The sequence below is a fragment of the Malaya genurostris genome, chromosome 1, assembly GCF_030247185.1.
Source record: "Malaya genurostris strain Urasoe2022 chromosome 1, Malgen_1.1, whole genome shotgun sequence".
Taxonomy (NCBI): Eukaryota; Metazoa; Arthropoda; class Insecta; order Diptera; family Culicidae; genus Malaya; species Malaya genurostris.
The window spans coordinates 99,310,348-99,333,082 of record NC_080570.1 but is presented as its reverse complement, the minus strand read 5'-3'; the positions used below and the strand labels follow the sequence as shown (position 1 = coordinate 99,333,082).

Here is a 22,735-nt window from a genome sequence, read left to right as displayed (position 1 = left end):
GGAAATTGAAAACACCATAAACTCGCGCCCCCTCACTTATGTACCAATTGATGACGAAGAAAGCGAAGCTCTTACTCCTAACCACTTTTTACTGGGATCCTCTAATGGTTCGAAGCCACTAATATCATATCGTGAGAGCCTTGCTACACTTACAAATACTTGGAGAGCATCGCAAGCTCACGCTAATCTCTTCTGGAAGAGATGGCTACAAGAATACTTGCCGTCGATAAACCGCCGCACAAAATGGCACTACCCAGTCAAGCCTATAGAGATAGGTGATATTGTCGTCATTGCTGATTCAGATCTCCCACGGAATTCCTGGCCAAAAGGACGTGTCATAGATGTTAAGTTAAAGGACGGCCAAGTTCGCAGTTCAGACCCGGTTCAACGTATATGAACGCCCAGCAGTGAAGCTCGCAGTTTTGGATGTCGGCGTAACATATAGTATGCAGCAACCTACGGACTGCGTACTGGGGGGGATTGTTACGCAAGGTGCGAACATGCCTCCATCGTCTGTTGAACCCCATCTAAAAACGACGCCAGTGGCAAAGTCTGATGCAGTGAACGGTATAGATTAGAAAACAAAACGCAGAAGGGTGAACCAGCAGAATAAGCCGTAATAGTTCTTTTTTCTCTATTTGATAGTTTTGGCTATTAAAACGTATAGTTATATTTATAGTGCGCTAAAATGGAAATTCTAGAACTAATAGTACGGCTGAGTGTATTCATAGAGGTTGGTTAATAATAAATATGTAAAAAGTAACTGTTGAACCTAATCTAAGATGTATCGCAGGACTGTATCTCAGCTAGTTTCTGCATCACTCGGGTGTTCAACTGTAATAATACAGGTGAACGTAATCACAGATCTAAGGTAGAACTTCAAATATAAGTATAAAAATATGAATTATATACCTAACACTAAATTAAATTATACTATGCAGGAGCTTGATACTTGCACCGTACCTTATCATTTACCGGTAGGAACAAAATTTGAACTCAAGAAAATCACTAAACGTAAGTAGCTTAGAATGAACTGTGAATTGATTGTCGTACGTTTACTGATAAAAATATTATCGGCAGGAAAAATTTAACCAACTTAATTATAAATAAAAGAGTTTGTTGAAATTTTCGGAAATATCATTATTCATCGTATTGTTGCCTATTCGGGAACACCCATACTACTGGAAAGAATTAATTTTAACGTTCCGGGAAGATCATTGCGAAGAACGGAATTTCTTCGTCGCTCACTTCATCGCACACATTATGGCCAAAACAACCCAATGAATGTCTGTTGTCATCATTTCAATAGCGTGTATCATTTATTTAATTTTAATATGAGCAAAGACACATTCAAATCGAAAATAATATTTTTAAGTTAACATAAGTGTGAAACTATAAAGTAAAAAACTGTGCGATAGGTCACCTCTAGTCGAAGACAATAAAGAAATAAGACCTTTCATTTGAATCCGAGTTTGTGAAAATCGATGCAGCCATCTCTGAGAAAGTTGAGTGACATTAGTTTTTAAATACTTACATACACACACAGACATTTTGTGATTTCGACGAACTGAGTCGAATGGTATACGACACTCGGCCTCCGTTCGAAAGTCGGGTTGCACAATGATTGCAAAACCTTTCTATATGAGAAAGGCAAAAACGTGCCTGACCGGCCGAGTTCGGATAGACCTTAAGATGCAATACACGGGACATACAAGGAGTGTTTATACTCATGCATAGGGGCTCGTAATATTGCGATTCCCCCAGGCCCGCATTTTCTGTCGGCGGGCCTGTGCATAACTAATGGATCGTGCATTAAAAATATTTCATAAACCTAACTTTGCCATTATTTAAATTTCCAAATACTACCTAGGGCTATTACAGTAACAGAAAGACCTTGCAAAAATCTGTTTACGTCTCATATTTTGTGTTATACACATTATGACACATTCTCACGCAATTTCCTGTGCATTAATGTTATTGTATACACTTTAAGAATTTTTGATTCATTTACCGATGCTTGCAATAATGTTCAGAAGCATTTGATGTGGTTGATAAATGATTATTTTCTGCAATTGTTCCTAAAAACGTTATGCTCCATTTCATTTCCTGCTTCTATCAGAGGTTTGAGATACCGAGTTGCGTTATATATCAACAAAGCTTTTGCTATATAATTCCAATTTCAGTATTGAAAAACCGTAGGGAAAAGTTAGCCTTTGCCCGATTCGCTTCGATTCCTTTACAGCATTTATTTTTGGTGTACTTAAAGTCGGGAATGATATTTTTACGACAACGTCCGTATCTTTTATTTTTGACCTCTCCCGTGGTTCTCCGCACGGTACGAGAATAGGGATGGAAAATTGAGGGCGAGGACACGCCTGAATTCCCACAGCGAATACTTCCATGTTTCCGAGTTTTTTTGTTCATCACAGATTTTCTTTCGTCTCTTGCCACTGTCGGTGAAAACTCGACAACAAATTCAATTTCTCGTGTCAACTACCCGAAGTGTGACGCAGTGCAAATGAAACAATTAATAAACGTTGCTTCGCCGGATCACGTGGGAATTGTGTGGAGTCTGTTTTCCCCAGAAATGATGCAGCGTTGATTGCGAACAATGTTGATTCTGCAGTGAAAAAATATGTTCATCAAACGGGGTGATTTTCGTTAGTCTTCCGATAGACACAATTTAAATTTTTCTGCTACTTCGACATTTATTAAAAAAAATACGAATTTGTTTAAAAATTCTGGTATCATATTCTATCTGGTAAATTTTATCATACTGTTTGAACAGAATGGGTATGCTATGTTTCATGTGATTTGTTTTACCCATTTTCTGAGAAATCGTTGTACGTTCTATATCGCAATGTTTTGGCTCAATTGAAAAAAATATTTCTGTCAATCAACAGTTTGATGACACAGTAACAGTATGATTCGACATTTCGATCACTGATCACCTGATTCGTTAACCAGTCCAATTGACATCAATTGGTTCTAAACTAACACAATTTATATAAAAACAATATTTGAATTGATCCCTATTTGGCTGTGACTTTGTACTTATGTTCAGCATGACAAACCATTGGTATGCAAGGGAAAAACCTGTTTTAATCCACCTAGTAGTGTAAAGATGCCTTTCTCATTTTTATTTTCTCCTGCGTATATTACAGTAGAAATTCCCCGAAGTACCACAATTTAAAAAAGTTTAGAAAATAGTTTCGAAGTGAAAATCTATTCAATTATATGTGACAAATTGAAATGAGTTACATTTTATTACACTTAATTACTATTGTTGGTACTTCCGCAACCAAAAGCTGGATATCGGTATAGTGATTCGGTTCATTCAACCATACACTAATATGACCTACCAATTTATTATCGATTCTCTATGAAGATTTGAAAGTTTTTCTTTCAGTGTATGATTTTCAATCTCTGCCATGGGTGAAAAATGAAGAGTTGTTCTGTTACATTGCTGATGAATAAAATGTGAAGATTTATAATCATACATCCATCATCCATTCATTTCATGTTTCTGTACCTGACATGTTGAAATAATGAATTATTTTGCTGATATCTTGCCTAATATGTCTATAGCAGCTCCAGATTCTAGAGCATTTTCCTCTTTTTGTTTCACACTGCGGCAACAGTTGATTGTTTTGAGTAAATGTTTCAAAAACGGATTTACTTTGCTCACTATACAGAACCTCGAAATGGAGCTGTACTGATTCAGGTAGCTGAAGTGAAATAGATCAAATATTTGTATTCTTGGGCAAAAATAATTATTTTCCCCGATCGAATATGTATTATATGCAAAGTAATAAGCATTAAACATGGTTTAGATATCTGCGAGGATTTTGATCAATGAAAATTATACGAATTCTGTCTAGTTCAATATTTGAATTATGTAATTAAATGGATGGATGGAATTATTAATTTGTCTCACTCGAAAGCAATTATATTTAATGTAAATAATATTGAGCAATTGAAAAGAGTTGTTTTGTTTTTATGTTGAGAATGGATTCATTCAAATGGGTTATTGTGTGTTGAAGTTTGTACGTATATGGGAAGTTTAAAAAAACACAATTCTTTTCACCATAACCGCGTTTGCTATGTATGTAAGTATGTATGTGTGAAGCCACCATCAGTTCAAGGCATTACCAGTGTATGCGGGTAGACTTACAGTAGATCCGAATTTGATTATCAGATAGCTTTCATATAACTGCTGTTGAGAAGGCCAAAATGGGTTTTGAGAGCCCGGCGCCTTCCAGTAAGAACATCCGGCCATATAACAAAGAATTTCGCTATACCAGATTAAAGCCGCCTGATGGTTTGTTTGTTAGAAGGGTGCGTCTTACTCATTTCAGAATATAATACAATATAACATAATATAATATAATATATTATGGTACACTATAGCATAATGAACTATTATAAAATATAATACAATATAATATAATATAATGCAATGCAGTATAATACCATACAACATAATATAACATAACATAAAATAATATAAGACGATAATATATGAAATACTATGCTATGATGCAATATAACAGTGATGGTGCAGTATAAGTTATGCTCTTCTTTCGTCGCAGTAATTTTAATAATAATAAGAATAATAACAATAATAATAATAATAATAATAATAATAATAATAATAATAATAATAATAATAATAATAATAATAATAATAATAATAATAATAATAATAATAATAATAATAATAATAATAATAATAATAATAATAATAATAATAATAATAATAATAATAATAATAATAATAATAATAATAATAATAATAATAATAATAATAATAATAATAATAATTATTATTATTATTATTATTATATTTATATTAAATATAATGTAATATAATTCAATTCAATGTATAATAAAGAATGTAATAAACAACAGAATTATATGTTTCAATGTACTATGACACATTGATACCCTTTAGGATGGGCTTTAACTTACAAGCAATGTCGCATCCTCTCATTCTGCTACTAACGCAGAAGGCGATAGCACCCAGTCGACGCCGTTCTAATGACCAAATGTCATCATAGACACACGGGGAGGCATGAGATAGGAACTTATGAGGACTTAGGTCACCATTTGACGACATTTTTCACCATAGCTTGCTGACCAAATACACGAAAGCTATCGCGGAGGGCTAAGCCAACACGATTACTGCTGAGAAGCCTAGGGAGACTCAATGGATCTCAATTAATAATCTTGAAAACAGAAAAAAACATCAACTGTGTGTGTGTGTGAATTTTACTTTTTTCAAAACTTCTTCTTGACGAAAATACTGAAAAGCAGAATAGTAATTTTTGTTCTGTGCACTGTCATAAACACGAAGAAAATAATAATAATGCAGGGATTGAACATCGATTGTGATAGTGTTATACTTCTCATGATATATGGATTTAAAATAATGAGAAATCACTCTACTAGGATTAATTTTGAGCATTCTGAACATAGGATTATTTCGTTGTTTATTTTTCATATCTTCATGAACAGACTTTGATTGAAGGCGCATGAAAAATCAGTTAATTAAAATTAAATCTACTTCACAGTTTTAAAATCGTTGTGAAATTTGTACCTTGTATCAAGTTTGTGATTTCAAGTACTCTACTACCTTTTTATTGCTGATAGAAAAGTTCTCTGGATTCATTCATTGTTTATAATGTCGATGGTGACTAAGTGACTGGTGACTAGTTTACTTGAATACAAGTTATTTTCAAGTTATGGAATTATAAGTTATTTCCGTATGGCATAACAACGTAACGACAACTTATTTTTAGCCGACTTAACAACTAGTAGAAACTGTGCTTTTTGAGTCACGCAAGTGGTTAAATATTAGAAACAATAACTTAAATTTCTAGCTGCAAACTAGTAACAAATAAGCTAGCGTAAAAAAATTGTTACTTGGGTAAAGTTGCGTTCATGGCTAGCAACCTGTCTTCCTATAAATTTGTAGAGCTGACACCCACGTCATCTCTCAGAAACGCTGGGGTAGCCCACAGTGGTAAGCTAGGACCATCCTCCCCTACCTATGTGTCTGTGCGATGTAATTTATCGAGGACCAAATATTAATATACAAATTGGTCGTTATAAGATTTAAATAGATCTCCATCAATCATAAAAAGAGCACCGGTCCTTTGCTCTATACGGTAGCATTCGAAGATGTGTTCAATCCCATCTCATTATAGGCAAATTTATTAAACACTCCCATATTTAAGAAATCCGTAATTCCATCTCATCATCTAGCATTTTCAAGTGTGTCTTAGGTTGCATTAAAAAAATAGTTAAACTATATAAATGATGACTTTACGCCATAAAACCAAATTAAATGACATTAATTTTCGGAAGCATTTGGTAACCCAGCAGAATCTTCTAGGCCTGACCAAGTCGGGTGGAAACCCTATTATAAATATTGAAAATCTTATTCATCGCATTATTTATTGTCTTAGCGAATTGAAGTCAGACTTCCTACATTTATTGTTGTTGTACGTTGATTTTCTTTACTCGTCCACCTTAAAATATACGACCCAACTTTCTCTAGTACGTGTTTCCAGAAAGCAAGAAGGATGCTTGAACCAGTAAAGTTTCTTCTAAACAACCACTTGTAGCAGCTAATTAGAAATATCAATTCAGTGAATATCACTTTACCCAGCAGTATACAGACGCGGAATGGTTAGTTGTATATCCAATTAACTTTAATTATATTGCCGAAAAATAAATATTTTCTTACTGGCTTCCGTTTTCCATTAGCAACCCATTAGCACCGATGGCACTGTAATCAGGAATACATAGCGTTATAATGAAGTTAAAATTAAGGCGTGAAATAACTGTTTGGTTGAGTTGTTGGTTGATTAATCAAACTAGAACTGCTCAGCTGTGGGAATTGTTCCTTTTTCCTTCTTTACTTCCATTTCTTCAGCCTGATCTTTTAAATATATCTCTAGCAATTTTGTCGTTTCGTCGCAGTAAATCTAGAATACGAAGCACTGCATTTGAGATGAGCAACGTCTTATTGCAGTGCCGGAAGTAAATTGAAATGTTTGTTGGAAGACAAAGCAACGAGAGAATCGAATTAGCATTTTCCTGAAACTAAGTTTGCTGGAAAATGTTAATCTCAGCTAGAAAATGTAACGTTTTTTACTTTCGTGATCCACTGTTTCATTTTCATCAGATGCAAGGATTACATTATAAGATGAATCTGGAGGATATTGAAATTAAATTTTCAATCTGCTTCTGTCACAGGAATTATTACGGCTTGGTTGAAGAATGTATATAAGTAATATTTTATTCCTATTAAATCTTTATATAATCTACATACTTTATATGGTCCTAATGGTTATGTTATGTCTAGGAATATTCAAAAAAATTTTTTTTTTCATTCGGCTACGTGGAAGAATGGAAACAAATCTCGTAGATACATCATTGAAGGTTTTTTGCACTCCAACTACGGTGTCGTCGACTGCGTAATTAGTACGGTCTAAGCTGCGAAGAGCACTAGAACGACCACTTATATTTATATATCTATCGGTTAAATGCTGGGTAATCGATGTTGTTCGTCAAAACATTGACGATCAACGTTACTCGGATCAGGTCTAGCAGAATATCGAATCCGATAAGCAGATCACGGATTTCGTAAACGATTGTCTAGTAACTTAAGGAAGGCATGATACTGGTTCCCTCTCACAATATATAATGCTTTATCATTTTTTCCTCAATAAAAAAGCAGCCATAAAATTCTTGTTTCATGAGATGCTATCGAAGCGCATTTTTTCTTGCTGCTTCAACAGAACCATTTCTTTCGAATAGGATTTAACCGAATATAAAAAAACATCAAATGTTACATAGGGGGCACCGAACAAACTTTTTAAGCTATTTGAACAGAAAGGAAAAACATCAGTTTCCTGTTATTATCATTGCAAACTCAGCAGATTTTTCTTTCAACTTTCAACGGAACACCCTTATGGTGGGGATTATTTTTTTTCTATCGCTTAGTGTGGGTGTTGGTTTGATCTAATGCTCCATACAGTTTTATAAGGTTGAGTCAATCAGTCTAACCTGGCATGGATAATTCATCAATTTTTGCTTCTTTTTTTCGGACGCCTGGGTTTCATAGATGCGCTTTATGAGAAGAAGTAGCGATACAATTCACACGCAGTCAAGGCATAATATTGACGAACGAGATACTGTTGAAACACAATCAAAATCAATAGTGATTCATGATGGATATGAAAAAATCACGTTCCGCTTGCTCTTTATGTTGACGGAAGGAACGGCTCTCCTCCATGTTTGGGAACAAATGAAATCATGAAACAATACAAATAATGCACATTTTCCACGAGTATTTTTTCCTGGTTGTTCTTTATATAACAAGCGAAATTATTATTATGTGGCAGTGTATGGACATGGACTGGCCACAATGGTAGGTATTTTTTTCGTTCTTTGGAGACTTTCTCTTTTCATAACAGGATAGCTATTGTGGCAAGAAATGATATTTTTTTGTCAGTTTTGAGTTGGTATTGTGTTTACAAATCCTTATAATATCGCTGATTGTCGAGTGGATTGCCCCATGTATGGATTGGTGATAGCAACAAGTTAAACTGTGGTTTGTTTTTACTAAAAGTACACCTACTGAAAAGTTTTAAATGATCATTGTTGAATTTGCGTTTTAGCGTAAAAGTTTTTATATTCACAGTTTACTCTTTTTTTTTATTCCTCTTATAGCACTATTACATTTCGAAAGTGTTTCCCTATATATCTTCCGATTTCATCGATCTCGTTCAATCGTACCGTAAGCGTGAAGCTTCGTTGAATATAAATAATGACTTTAATAACTGCGTATGTTCAGTATTAGACCGTTTTCGCATATACCACAATCTGTTAAGTAAGAGTGTGTCCAGAATAATTGATTGATAGTTGATTTAATAATAGTTTTTGACTTATGCATACAGTAAATATATCCTGAGGTAACGCACATTCAGTTCAATAGTTAGTCCAATCACCACCGGCATCAATTATTGCTGGGCATCTCCGAGGCATACCTTCCACTGAAATTTCGGTGTATTTAAGTGCCACAATTCTCTTTTCCTGTTCCCATTTAGTGAGCCGTTCGACCACGTGACGATCAGACATTGTGTTTTTTTATTCCTAATTCTTCAAGACAATGTTTTCTTATCAATTTTTTCGAGCGTTTAAGAATAATCTAACCTGAAAGAAAATTCTTCTTTCATGTTAATTCTCGTTCTTCAACTCTATTGTGGTGAGCTCAATTCATACGCGTTTTTCATCGAATATTCTCATGACGTGATTCCTTAGCGGTGCTTTTGTTAACAGTGTTACGTTGAGTTATCGTTTGAAATTTTTTATTAATTTCAAAGTCGTCTAAAATTGCACACAAATTTTCTTTCTAAATAAGGTGTTGATGCTTTGTTTAGTGATTGAGTGACTAGGCATCTGTCGATTGATTGATATAAGGAGTGTATCGAAAAGTAGTTAGCAACATTGATTATTGATTAAAAAAGCGAAAAAAAAACATATTTTGACATCAGCTTTCGATATATTGTTGAAAAATTACATTTTTATGCATTTCACTGATTATATTGAAGTTTTTTTCCTAGTTTCTGTGAAACGCTCGCACTTTAGACTTGACATTCTTCATGAAATTCTGCACAGTTACACCAGGAAAGTCAGGTAGCAGCTGTCCAGTTTTTTTAGCTCCTGCATGTTTTGGGACACTGTACCTTCCTTCCGAAAGTGCCGCTTGACAATTGCCCAATACCTTTCAATTGGCCGAAGATCCGGGCAGTTCGATGGGTTGATGTCCTTTTCCACGAATTGTACATTATTTTTTGACAACCACTGTAGAACGGAGTTGGCGTAGTGGGCTGAAGCCAAATTCTGCCAGAACAGAGGAGGAGCCTTATGCTTTCTGTACAGTGGCAGCATTCTCTTCTTCGAACATTCTTCCTCGTACACCTTGGCGTTAATTGTGCCCTTCGTGAAGAAAATCGACGACCACAAACCACAGGTACAAATTACTTGCCAGACCAACACATTCTGCCCAAACTTTTCCATCGCCACCGTGGTATTAGCGTCGTCCAGGTTCTGGTACACCGATTTCGTATAATATTTCGATCCGGGCAGCGCTCGAGAGTCTTCCTTGGTGTAGGTTTCGTCGTCGATCAGGATGCATCCGTCTTTATTCTGTAGAATCCGGTTATACAGTTTTCGCGCTCTTGTTTTGGCATGAACTTGCTGTACCAGGGACATTTTCGGCACCTTCTGTTTCTTGTACGTTTTCAGGGAGTTCCGAACTTTTATCCGCTGAATCATCCGGATGCTGGTGTTGAACTGGTTGGCCTAATCCCGCGTCGACGCCGATGGGTTTTTCCACTTTTAAGTTCCGGCCGGGCTGGCTGGGACCCGTTTCCTACCGGATCGGGGCAAATCCTTCATGGAAAGGGTCTTACCGAACTTCTCGATAATATTTTTGACACTGGTGTGGTGCACTTTCACCCGTTTTGCAATTTCGTTGTACGTGACACCACTTTCTGAGCACCAAGTGTGCAGAATTTTCTTTCGCGTTTCCGGATCAATTCGACTCATCATTGAAACGATAAACCGTACCGAAACCAATCGATTGCGCAGCTGTTATTGACAGTGACAAACATGTCACTGCAAAAAATAGTAGACGCGTATTATAAATAAATTGTCATTTCAATTGTTCTTATAAAATAACTGTCCTTGATATCGCGCTTTAAGCAACGGTTGGTTTCAAGTCCATTGAATACCGTCCAGAGAATTTCAACTTTACCCAATGCATGTCACCCCTAAATGGAAACACTACTACATTAAAATATCGCGGAACTAAACGTCGTCGTAAATCAGTATTTTAATAAATAATAAATATAATTTATTCATGTTGAGAGTTCGGTTACACATGATCGTTCAGGCTACGAACATCGCGTGTGGGTTTTCAAACAATTAGATCGTATTATCAACCAATATCGTTTCCTCGCCCTACAATCATCACCCCTCTTCTGTAACACTTGTGATGATGGAGAGAATTCCAATTGAAATCTATTAGTGCTCCTATTGTATTGGATACTGAAATCCTTCAGCATAAAACCATTTATTTAGCAAACAACAAAAAGAGGCACTGATAACTCTACCATATCAGGACTGCAGATGCACCCACAATATCTGGCTTATGCGAACAATGATTGTACCTCATGGAATGTCCTACCGGGATGAAATGTAACACCAAATTTATATTCACAGAAGCGTTTGTATTCCAGAATCATTTGTTTGAAAGTTAGCTAAAAGCACATTAGCTAACTTTGGCTTGTAGACTCAAAATCTATGTAATACACTTAAGAACTGCCAGACGGTGGTCATAATAAGTGATCTATTAAATTCTATGATTTACTTATTTCCGAAGGAATATTTCATTCATAAATTAGTCACAATATTCACATTCGTTTTCTGTATTTATGTCTACAAAATATCTATCAATATTGATAACAATCACCAATAATTTCTAACACATCCTTTCTATGTTCTGCGTATGCTATAGCTCATATTGTCCGCTGTCATGACAGTAATCGCAGCTCAGAGAGATTATACTACACCGGTTCCGATTCTGAAACAGATTAACCGGCACAATGAGGATGGAAGTTACAGCTATGGGTATGAGGCCGCTGACGGATCCTTCAAAATTGAAACGAAATATCCCACCGGAGAGGTTCAAGGTAAATACGGATATGTCGACGACGCTGGTAAATTGCGGGAGATCGAGTATGGAGCGAGCAAAAGAGGATTCGAGCCTGTTGGTAAGTCTTGAAGTAAATATCATTGTATTAAATTTACAATTTAATTATGCTCTTAGGCACTGATATTAACGTTCCACCGCCAACGTTGAATAACAACAACAATTATCCACCGTTGGGCCCCGATGAAGAGGACGATGGACAGTACCGTGAAGATCCCAGCATCTATTACAAAGACGCGCGTTACAATTCAAAACCATCAGTTTCGGCGTTCCAGTCACGTCCGGCTCCCGTTCAGTACAACTCAGCTCCGCAGCAATATTACCAAAACAATGTAACTCCTGCTCCAGCGGCTCCATCATATCAACAACCACAACATCGGTTCCAACCTCAGCCGCAGTATTACCAACCTCAGCAACCTCAGCAACGTGTCGACTATTGGCACCCGAACGCTAGGGTAGACATTAATACTGGATCGTACTCGCTTAGCTACACTGGTTGATTATTTGGGAAGTTAGTTAGCGTAAGCGTGTGTGTGCCCCTAAGTCAAATCAACTGCCGAAAATGCCAATAAATCTTATATTGTTGTCAATTGCGGCCATTGTCCAGGAGGTCCGACTAGTGCTTTAACTGTACGAGAATATTCGTGTTAATATGATTCAAGAATGTATTTCAACTTCCTGGGATGGTGTTCAGGTTAAGTCCGAGTTTAGTTAGAATAAAACTTTATTCATAAAAAACAATGGCTTATTTATAGAGAAACCTCCCATCTTTGAATGAAAAGAATGTGTTCGTTCGGATATGTGAATTATGTTTATTTTATCCATGTATAAGCATGTGTTACAATGTTGATGTGTAATCGAACCGTACTAATGTCAAATTTGAAACTAGTATACACAGCCGTGAGTTTTTTCATATTTTTTGCTAATTTTTTACAGAATTACCGTTCAACAAAATAAATTCCAATGTTTTGCATGATAAAAAGTATTTTTCAAACAACATTTTGTAATTTTTTTGTCGAAAAATATTGAGAAATAAGTCGGTGAATAGGTATTTTCGAGGACGCTTCCTAAAAGTCATGATCATCATGAAATCATGAAAACTACGATTTTGCACAAAAAAATCCACCATTTTTTAGCTGTTAAACCTCCCCAAAGTAACAAACAATGAAAAGGAAAACGTTGGGGTCTGGTTTTTTATATGTAGAAAGTGTGTCCAAAAAAAATGGTGCAGCAGTTTTTGAATAACGATGGACCTGCTTTCGAGAAAAACGCGTTTAAAGTTTTTTGTCTATAAAATCAATAGATACAATTTATTACTTCAGGGAGACCGTAAGGTCTAACAATTTCAAAAAATCATATTTTTTCTTTTATAATTTATTATAATGAAACATTTCAAGAATGTCTTGTCAAGTTTTGAAGTCAATCGAAGTAGAAATCTTGGGCCTGTGCGCCGAGCTCTTGCTTCTTCGCAGAATGAGATAGCCATAGATAAAGGTCCATAACATCCAGAGTTTCGTTCCAACAGGCTTAAAAATTTCACAGAATATTCTTAAAATGTTCTACTATAAGAAAATATAAAGAAAACAATAAATGATTTTTCAAAAGTGTTAGACCCTACCCACCCCTTAATGTTTACATCATTTTCGTTCGTTTTTGTAAGCCTTGCTGTAGCACGGCATCGGCGTTGTACAATTGAAGAAAGAAAAGTACCCATTAGTTTTACAGATTTCTCTTTAGACTATTGGAGCCCAAAATGGGAACAGTCGTGCCAAATCAGGACCACATTGTACCGCCACAAGATCTGATTTTTTATGGCAATTAACTGTAGGGGGATTGAAAAGCGCGTAAATAACTTGTTTTGCAAGTTTATGTGACAGCATTGTGCCCGACGGTGACATTGGTTTCGGCTGCCGAGACATATTTCCTAAAATGTGCCTTCGTTAATGCCCAAAATTCCTCAATTGGTCGACGTTGTGGGCAATTTGGTGGATTCATGTCTTTTGGAACGAAAGTGACATTTTTGGTAGTATACCATTCTACCGTTGATTTCGAGTAGTGGCAAGAAGCAAGATCTTGCCGGAAGACAACAGGATCCTTGTGGCTTCGAATTATGGGTAGAAGTCGTTTTTGTAAACATTCCTTGATGTATATTTCGCTGTTCATTGAAGCAGTGGTGATGAAGGGTTTCGAAATCTTACCGCAGTTACAAATTGCTTGCCAGACCATAACTTTCTTACCAAATTTTTCGACTTCAATCGATGTGTCGGACTGGTTTAACACTTGCCCTTCTCGCACCGTATAGTATTGTGGTCCTGGCAAGGATTTGTAATCGAGTTTCACGTAGGTTTCGTCGTCCATGATTATGCAGTTCAAATTTCCAGCAAGAATCGTATTGTACAGCTTTCGAACCCTCGGCCTGATCGATGCTTCTTGTTTCGGACTACGTTTTGGTTGTTTCTGCTTCTTTCAGTATACGTTTATCCAACTGAGGGTTAACAGGACCTTTTTTTCGACCCGTTTTCGGTTTATCCTCAAAGGTGTTTTCATCACCGAACTTCCTGATTGCATTTTGCACGGCTTTCTCACTTACTCCTTCCATGTTTGCTATTTTTCTCAGTGAAAGTCCGCGTTCTGTGCACCATTTGTACACAATTTTTCGACGTTGTTCTGCTGAAAGTCCACGCATTTCGAAACAAACTAATGAAAACGAATAAACTACTGCACAAGTGGTTAGAGAAGAGTGTAAACAACAGGACGCATCCATAAAAATGGACAGATTCTGAACCATTGCGGAATGGCAGCGATTTTTGGTTGCGTTCATACTTTCTGGGACAGTCTTTATGAACCTGCATTCACGTTGCGACACTATTTCAAAGCGTTCTCGGGATGTATGCCGATACTTGGTTAAAATTTTATTGGATGTATTTTTTTTTAATATGTTTATGAATGTATTTTAAGTATTCTACGAAAGTCTTCGAGGGTTTGACAGGGCCCCATCGCAGAGATGATCGCATTAGTAAACAAAAAAAAGGTTCTCCCAATCCACCACATCCATTCGTGCACTACAGATTCTCTACTGAAGTGCAGTTTGTACACCGCACAGAATCACTAAGATTTCTATTTGGAACACAGTAAAGTATCCACCAAGTGAATATGATTGTTTCAGTCTCATTTCACGACAGTAGACATCTGCACCAGCATGACCATTCAACACAGAAACGTCCTTATATTCTTATTTTCGTTTCGTGATTTATTACGATTTTCGTCGTGGATTATCAAGACAAGAGTGCTTCAATCAACTTAGTTCGACTTTTGGTAGTGTAGCACCTGTAGCGACTGTAGAAAACTGGTATAACGAATTCAATCGTAGTCATAGTTCGCTAGCCGATGAATTACAAGAAACTCGTCCAAAATCAGTTGTTTTGCCAGAAAACATCGATGCTGTGAAAAATCCGATAATGGAAGATCGCCATTTGACGTGCCGTGAAATGCAGGCAGCCTTGGGCATTAGTGTGTAAAGCTTATATGTTATTTTGCATGAACATTTAGTCGTAAAAAAATTGTTCACGATGGATCCCACAATAATTTGACAATCGTTCAAAAAAAAAACGACTCGTGTCGGTTGGTGCGAAGAAATGTTGAAAATTTTCAATCGCCGGTGGTTCAAATTTGGTTTATAACATCATTACTGGTGACGAAACATGGATTTGCTCAATGAGCCCGAAACTAAGCAGCTGTAAACTGTATGGGTGCTCTAAGAAAAACCAAATCCAACAAAAGTTGTTCACGATCGAAACACTTCGAAGAAAATTGTGGCTTATTTCTTCAGTAAAAACGGACATATCGCTACCGTTGCTTTAGACCGTCAATTCTGATTGTTTTTTCTCATAAATAACACATGGATCAATAAGTCCCGAGACTAAAGCGGAGATAGCGCTCGTAGTAAACCAGTAACCACGTCTTTCTAGAGTACTAACCTTTGCTTGAAACGGGTCAAAATTTTAAGTCGATCCGACCAGAAACAGCTGAGTTATCGAGGTTGGAATAAAGTTGTTCTGTAGTTTGTTGAAAAATGGAAAAAACCGAGTTTCGTGTTTTGATAAAACATTGTTTTTTAATGGGTAAAAACACCGTGCAAGCGAAACAATGGATTGAAAAATGTTATCCGGACTCTTGTCCATCAAAAGCAACGATTTGTTGGTGGTTCGCCTAGTTTAAACGTGGTCGTACCGACACAAATGACGCAGAACGCTCGGGTAGACCTGTGGAAGCCGTTACACCGGAAAATGTGAGTGAAGTGACAAAAATTATAATGAAAGATCGTAAGGTGAAGCTCCGTGAGATTGCTGAGATGACACAGATATCATATGGAAGTGTATTTACTATCCTTCATGAAAAATTGAGCATAAAAAAGGTTTTTTCCAAGTGGGTGCCGCGTTTGCTTTCGATGGAACAAAATGCATCCTGCCACAAGTCGATGAAAACAATGGCGAAATTGAACGAATTGGGCTTTGATCTGCTTCCTCACCCCCCATACTCGCCAGATTTAGCCCCCAGTGACTACTGGCTCTTTGTTGATCTTAAAAAAATGCTCCAGGGAAAAAGATTTGGCTCAAATGAGGAGGTCATCGCTGAAACTGAAGCTTATTTTGAAGCGAAAGATAATTTTTTTTATAAACATGGTATTGAAAAATTGGAAAAACGTTGGAACCATTGTATCACCCTAAAAGGTGATTATGTTGATGAATAAAAAAAATTTTGCAAAAAAATGTTGTTTCCATTGTTAGTCTCGGGACTTATTGATCCATGTGTTACGTTTATTTCATAAGGCAAAATATACATAAGTTTTTTTTCGCCGTAGAATTCTGATTAGTATACCACCATTTGATTCCCTGACTTGGCACCTAACTACTTCTATTTGTTACCATCCGTGATAAATAAACTGCGTGGAGAGCGATTCAATACTCGTGAAAAAATTTTTAAAGCGTTCATAATCCATGTTTAGGGGGTACCTCAAGAAGAGTGGTAAAAATGTAATGAATATTTGTTCAAGTGTATGCAAAAGTGAATTGATCATCTTTGGAAATATTTCGAAAAACAATAAAATCATTTCCGATTGTATAATACTGTTTATTTTATTTTTTAGGCTAAATACATAAATATCAACCCTCGTATAAGTTTAAAGGCACACTGCTAAAGCTTTAAGATGCCGAAGGCATTTTCTAATGTTAAATAACTACTTACTTAAAACTAGTATGATTTCAACTATTGCGGTGATGTCGCATTGGGATAACAGTGATCTACTCTGGGGAATCCTGCCTCTAGATGGTTGGTGGATTAGATTTATCTCAGTGGCGCTGGTACATATCAATGGTGGCCGCATTCTTCTGTCCGTGTAGGTCCGCGTGTAACACCCCCGGGTCACGAAGACCCGACGAGCGATGAGACTCCTAGACTGTTATTACATATCATCCGGGCTCGACTTCCGGTTCCGTAATTACAGAGTGAAGCATGTTTAAAATTTCGAACCGCTATTTATATCGATAAATGTATACAGTAGAAAATTAAGCTAAACTTGGATCAAAACTATTTGTTGATTACTATATTAGTTTTCAGTTCCCGGTTGTGGAAGTACTGGAAATAAAGGTAAAAACCAGTTTTAATCCACCTAGTGGTGTAATGATGCCTTTCTCATATCAATCAAACTACTGTGGTATTCTTAAAAATATTTTTTTTCGATTCTTAAAAGAATAATCGAAATAGATTTGTTTGACCGTCAACTGATAGAAAATGTCAATTGGAAAAGATTTGAGGTCGATTTATAAAACTTTTTACGGTTTGTCGCTCTTTTCAGGGATGGTATAAAATTTTTAACACACTTTACCCTATATTTCCGGATCCGGAAGTCGGATCCTGATGAAATTCAGGAATTACGTATGGAACCACAGGACCTTTCATTTGAACCTAAGTTCATAAAAATCGGTCGCGCCATCTATGAGAAAAGTTAGAACACATGTTTTCATTTTTTTTGCACATTTTACCCCATAAAGTTAGTGCAATAAACGTTACATACACACATAGGCACATACACACACACAGACATTTTGCGTACTCGACGAACTGAGTCAAATGGTATATGACACGGATCCGGAAGTCGGATCCGCATAAAATTCAGGAATAACGTATGGGACCACAGGACCTTTCATTTGAACCTAAGTTTGTGAAAATCGGTCGCGCCATCTATGAGAAAAGTTAAAACACATATTATCTCTTTTTTGCACATTTTACCCCATAACTCTCGAACCGGAAGTCGGATCCAAATAATATTCAGGAATTTTGTATGGAACCTCAAGACCTTTCATTTGAATCTAAGCTTGTGAAAATCGATTCAGCCATTTCTGAGAAAAAATAGTGCACTTATTTTCACAATTTTTTGCACATTTTACCCCATAATTCCGGAACCGGAAGTCGGATCCAAATAATATTCAGGAATTTTGTATGGGGCTACAAGACCTTTCATTTGAATCTAAGTTTGTGAAAATCGGTTCAGCCATCTCCGAGAAAAGTTAGTGCAAAAAAACGTTACTTACACACATACGCACACACACACACACACACACACACACACACACACACACACACACACACAGACATTTTGCGTACTCGACGAACTGAGTCGAATGGTATATGACTCTCGGCCCTCCGGGTCTCAGCTCAAAAGTCGGTTTTCACAGTGATTGCATAACCTTTCTATATGAGAAAGGCAAAAAGGAACTCATTTTATTGCAAAAGAGATGGTTCAACCGAGTTTCACAAACTTAGGTTCAAATGAAAAGTTTTACGATCTTTTAGACTGCAAATTGAATTTCATCCGGATCAAGAAATACTGGGTGAATTGTGCTTAAAATCTGACACGACGGTGCAGAAAAAGGAAAAGTTCTGCAGAATTTGGAACCAAACGGTTTCAGTTTGCAGGTTATATAAGTTTACGCCCGAGCACACATTCTTGTTTTTATTAAAAATTAAATGAAATGTTTTTTGGTGAATATCACAGTATTAATACGAGAAAGGCATCTTCACACCCCAAAGGTGGTTTGAAACAGGTGTTTTATACTAGCCAATTAGGACCGTCGTGGGGGTGTGAGGAAGGCAAGTAAGCGAGTTGAGTTTTCCTCTTTGATTCCAGAAGTCCAACAACTGGGCAATTTGTAGTTAACGCAACTGAAAATTTAATCATAATCGGAGATCATATTTCCGATACCATGGATTTTTGATTCATGTTGTCATCTGTTTTACAACTCGTGATACTTGCTATTAAAAACTTATCACTTTCCCACATGGTTAATTTTTAAAGGGTGTGCAAACTAAAGTAAACGAATTAACGTAAAAATCGCGATAAGCGTTGTGGACGAAGTGTGCTCACCACCACCGTGTGCAATATTTCTGATACAGTGGTGCGGATGCATCGATTTCAATGTTATTCTTGAAGCACAAGCATTGCACAAAGTTAGCGGTTACAACTCTAACGAGCGGTTTTTATATATTTGAGATGAATGTTGGAATTGAGATAATTATAGATATAGATATCCTATGTATTGATGAATTGAACATGAAACGTGCAGAATATGGGAAAAGTTATGAGTGCTTTGGACAAACTGTTATTTGTAATTGAATCTCCATAGTTCCTATCATTAGTTTCTGTGAAGCACTAGATAACCAAACCCGTTATATAGGAACAGGTGGTTTCAATCGATTTCATTTCCAACAAACGAGAACTGTTAATTAGTACTGATGGTACATGATATAGAAGGTTTCAGTTACAAAAATATGACAACTGTTTACATCGTCAAATAATGAAGACACTAAATGGGGTAATTTCGTGCCTTCGACTGCAACTGTAGAAGTGGTGGGCAATCCGAAGTGGTCGATTTCTTCAACAGGAGGTGGTTTTGTAGCACAACTTTATCCGCTTCGTTGGCATTTGAACGAAACCTGAAGAAAAAAAAATGCAAATAAGCCGCTAATATTTGAAAGTAAAAAATCAACAACGCGTGTTTGGCGATTGTTAATGCTTGTACATAATGTGTGTCCAAATACCTACGCTAATGTGTTGTTGCAAGAACGGTTTCAAGTTTTATAGGATATTATTTAGATCTGGCTTGAACAACGCCCAGTTTAGCCTCTATCGCTAAAGGCGTATAAATCCAATACCACGCTACATCGGCATTGGATGACTAGACACCTATTGCGGAGTGCATACCTGTATCTACAATCGGTTGTTAGTTTTACCACTGACAGGACTGGTGTTGATGTTGGGTTTATCTATAGATCCAACAGTAAATCAGTCAGTTAGATACAACTAATGGAATTCGAGAACGTTTATGGTTCACATGTTTGATTGCGTCAATCATTCCGGCATCGTTCCCGGAACTTATTCAACTTAATTTAAAAGTGGACATTTAGTTTTATGGACGAGAATAATGGAATTGATGAATATGTTTCAGTTTCGGTATGGATCTTATCGGTTATTCTGATGACGGATTTTTGGCATTCATTTGTTTTGCTAATAAATCGATTTTGCATGGTGGGTTTGGACTTGATTAGATATAACAACACGTATATTGAACATTTCTTTGTCAGTTTTCTTTAATTGAACACATTCAGTTGAACATTTTCAAGATTCAGTACACATTGATACGCTCAATGTGTTTATCACTCAAACGCTCGGGTTGGGATTTTCATCGATTTTTTTTTTCAAAAATATGTAAATACTGAATAAATTGACCGATCTTGATGCATTTGGTGTAAGAAAAACCGGGTATTCTTTAATTTTATTCTGCCTTAATCGGTGTTAATTCGGTCCAAAAACACCGGTGTTATTCTTGGGGTAAGTCGGTTTTGCCATTTGGGGTATTCTATCAAAACAATTAAAAATGTATATGGGCACAGTTCTGAAACAATCTGAAATATGCAAGATTTACTAAAACGCATTTGGCCAACTATCCAAGAGGGTTACAAAACTTCTGAAAGACTTTGTTCAAAAGACGCAAAAATGTTATCAGGAAAAACAAACTCTATGTTAGAATGAACGAAATACAATGTAAAACTTCACTGATACCGCAAAACCACCTGAAATTGTTCACCGTTAAATCCGGATTATGATCCCGGAAAACTGCTCTGGGATTCGGGCAATGCATGCGACATGTCAAAAAACAACTACTACTCTTCACAAGCTGCTCGAAGACATTGATTGATTTTGCTTAACTTGTTCAATGCGTGCATTATTTCATCCCGAAAGAGAAAAAGATCCCGAATTTAATTTCGTAATCTTTTTATTAAACAAACTTTCCTAATAATATATGTGATTATTTTCGACATGATATTCATTCAAACATGAACTCAAAATATTCTTGTTTTCATTACTGTTACTGTTGTAAGCAAAAGAATGCAAATTTTCCGGAAACAAGTTTTGGTGTGGCATACTATTCTGGTTGGGTAAGGGTTCCTGTAAAAAATACCAACACACCCACAAACAGCGAAGAATGTTAAATAAACGTTAAGTTTCAATATAAAATTCAAAAGTAAAATAAATTTCAATTCACCCTGTTTACATAGTTTTGCATGTTTCTATCTATTTGCTTTTTAATCTAGCAGCATTGTAAATTCGTTGTGTGTCCTTGCACCGGAACTCTTTTTACGCTGTTAAAGAAGGTATTGAACACAGCGGTATTTTGAGTATATTATGTTGTATGTATGTTGTTGTAAGAAGGATACACACACAAGCACAGAAAATTATGTAAATATTTGTCCTATACCCTTCACGCAGCCCACCTGGGTTCAATTCCCAACCTCGCTCATGAGAGCAGAAAGGTTTTTGACCCGAAAGGCGAAAGACCCTAAAGTGATTAGATTCTTATTCATAGTTATACACCCAAACCTCCGTTTACGTAAACTTCTTTTTTACGTTACCTTCATGTACGTAACATATCCTCTCACAACATACGTGTTGACACAGTCGAAAATTGCTTACGGTTGAGACGACAGAAACAACGACAATGCAGTGTAGTGAACAATAGAGTGTACGAAATGGGCTAATACGATTTAACAAAGCCTGAAACATGGCCTACGAGACCAAATTAAACTTGTATTGACGCTGCAAAGTTAGACCAGCAGCAACCGAAATTGTAATTTTGCTTAAGGAACGAATGCATCTAGACGTTAATGATGTAAGTGAGATTCAATTCTACAAAGTGTCTAACTCTGTGTACATTATGTTCAAACGTAAAAGAGATTGCATTCGTTTCGGTTAACAAATAGGTGCACAGTGTTGATCATGGCAATGTTAAATATAAAATCCCTGTGTACATGGTGGGCAATACCATACAAGTACACTTACATGACCTTCCCCGCAGATCAGATCAGCGATCAGTTTGTTCAGAAAAAAAAAATATCGCAGTACGATGAAGTTCTTTCCATCGAAAGGGAAGTATGGCGGAATTTATCCCCGGTATCCGGAATGGCGTGCGATTGGTACGTATGCAACTACGTAAAGCAATTCCATCTTACATTATTTGTGATCAAGACGGGATACATCAGTGTGAAACGCTGATTACGTATGAAAATCAACTGGTTACATGTCAGTTTTGTAAACAACCTGCATACTACGGCAAACCTCGCACTGAAACTGCGAAAAGGACATCTTGAACCAAAAACAAGGTCAACCACGGAAACTAGTGAGCACAACTGCAATGAATGTACAACAAGGCTCATCTACAGCAACTAACAACGAGCCCAAGACTGCGATTTACAAGGAAAACGAATAGAAAACGGAATCCAACAACAGTACCACCGATGTGACAATGATTGACGGGACGAGCCACGAGCAAAGTGCCCCTCAATGATCGCAGGATATAAATGGAAGCTCCTCTCCCCTTAGAAAAAGAGTGA

General features: G+C 36.6%; 1 protein-coding gene across 1 annotated transcript in view; it reads left to right on the top strand.

The window, feature by feature from the left end:
- The window catches only part of LOC131427177 (uncharacterized), a 96,719-nt gene that overhangs the window by 13,286 nt on the left and 60,698 nt on the right, over positions 1–22,735 (top strand). The window contains exons 2-3 of the mRNA XM_058590149.1: positions 11,594–11,849; positions 11,906–12,285. Coding sequence (XP_058446132.1) covers positions 11,594–11,849; positions 11,906–12,285 — 636 coding nt within the window. The remainder of the gene's footprint in view (positions 1–11,593; positions 11,850–11,905; positions 12,286–22,735) is intronic.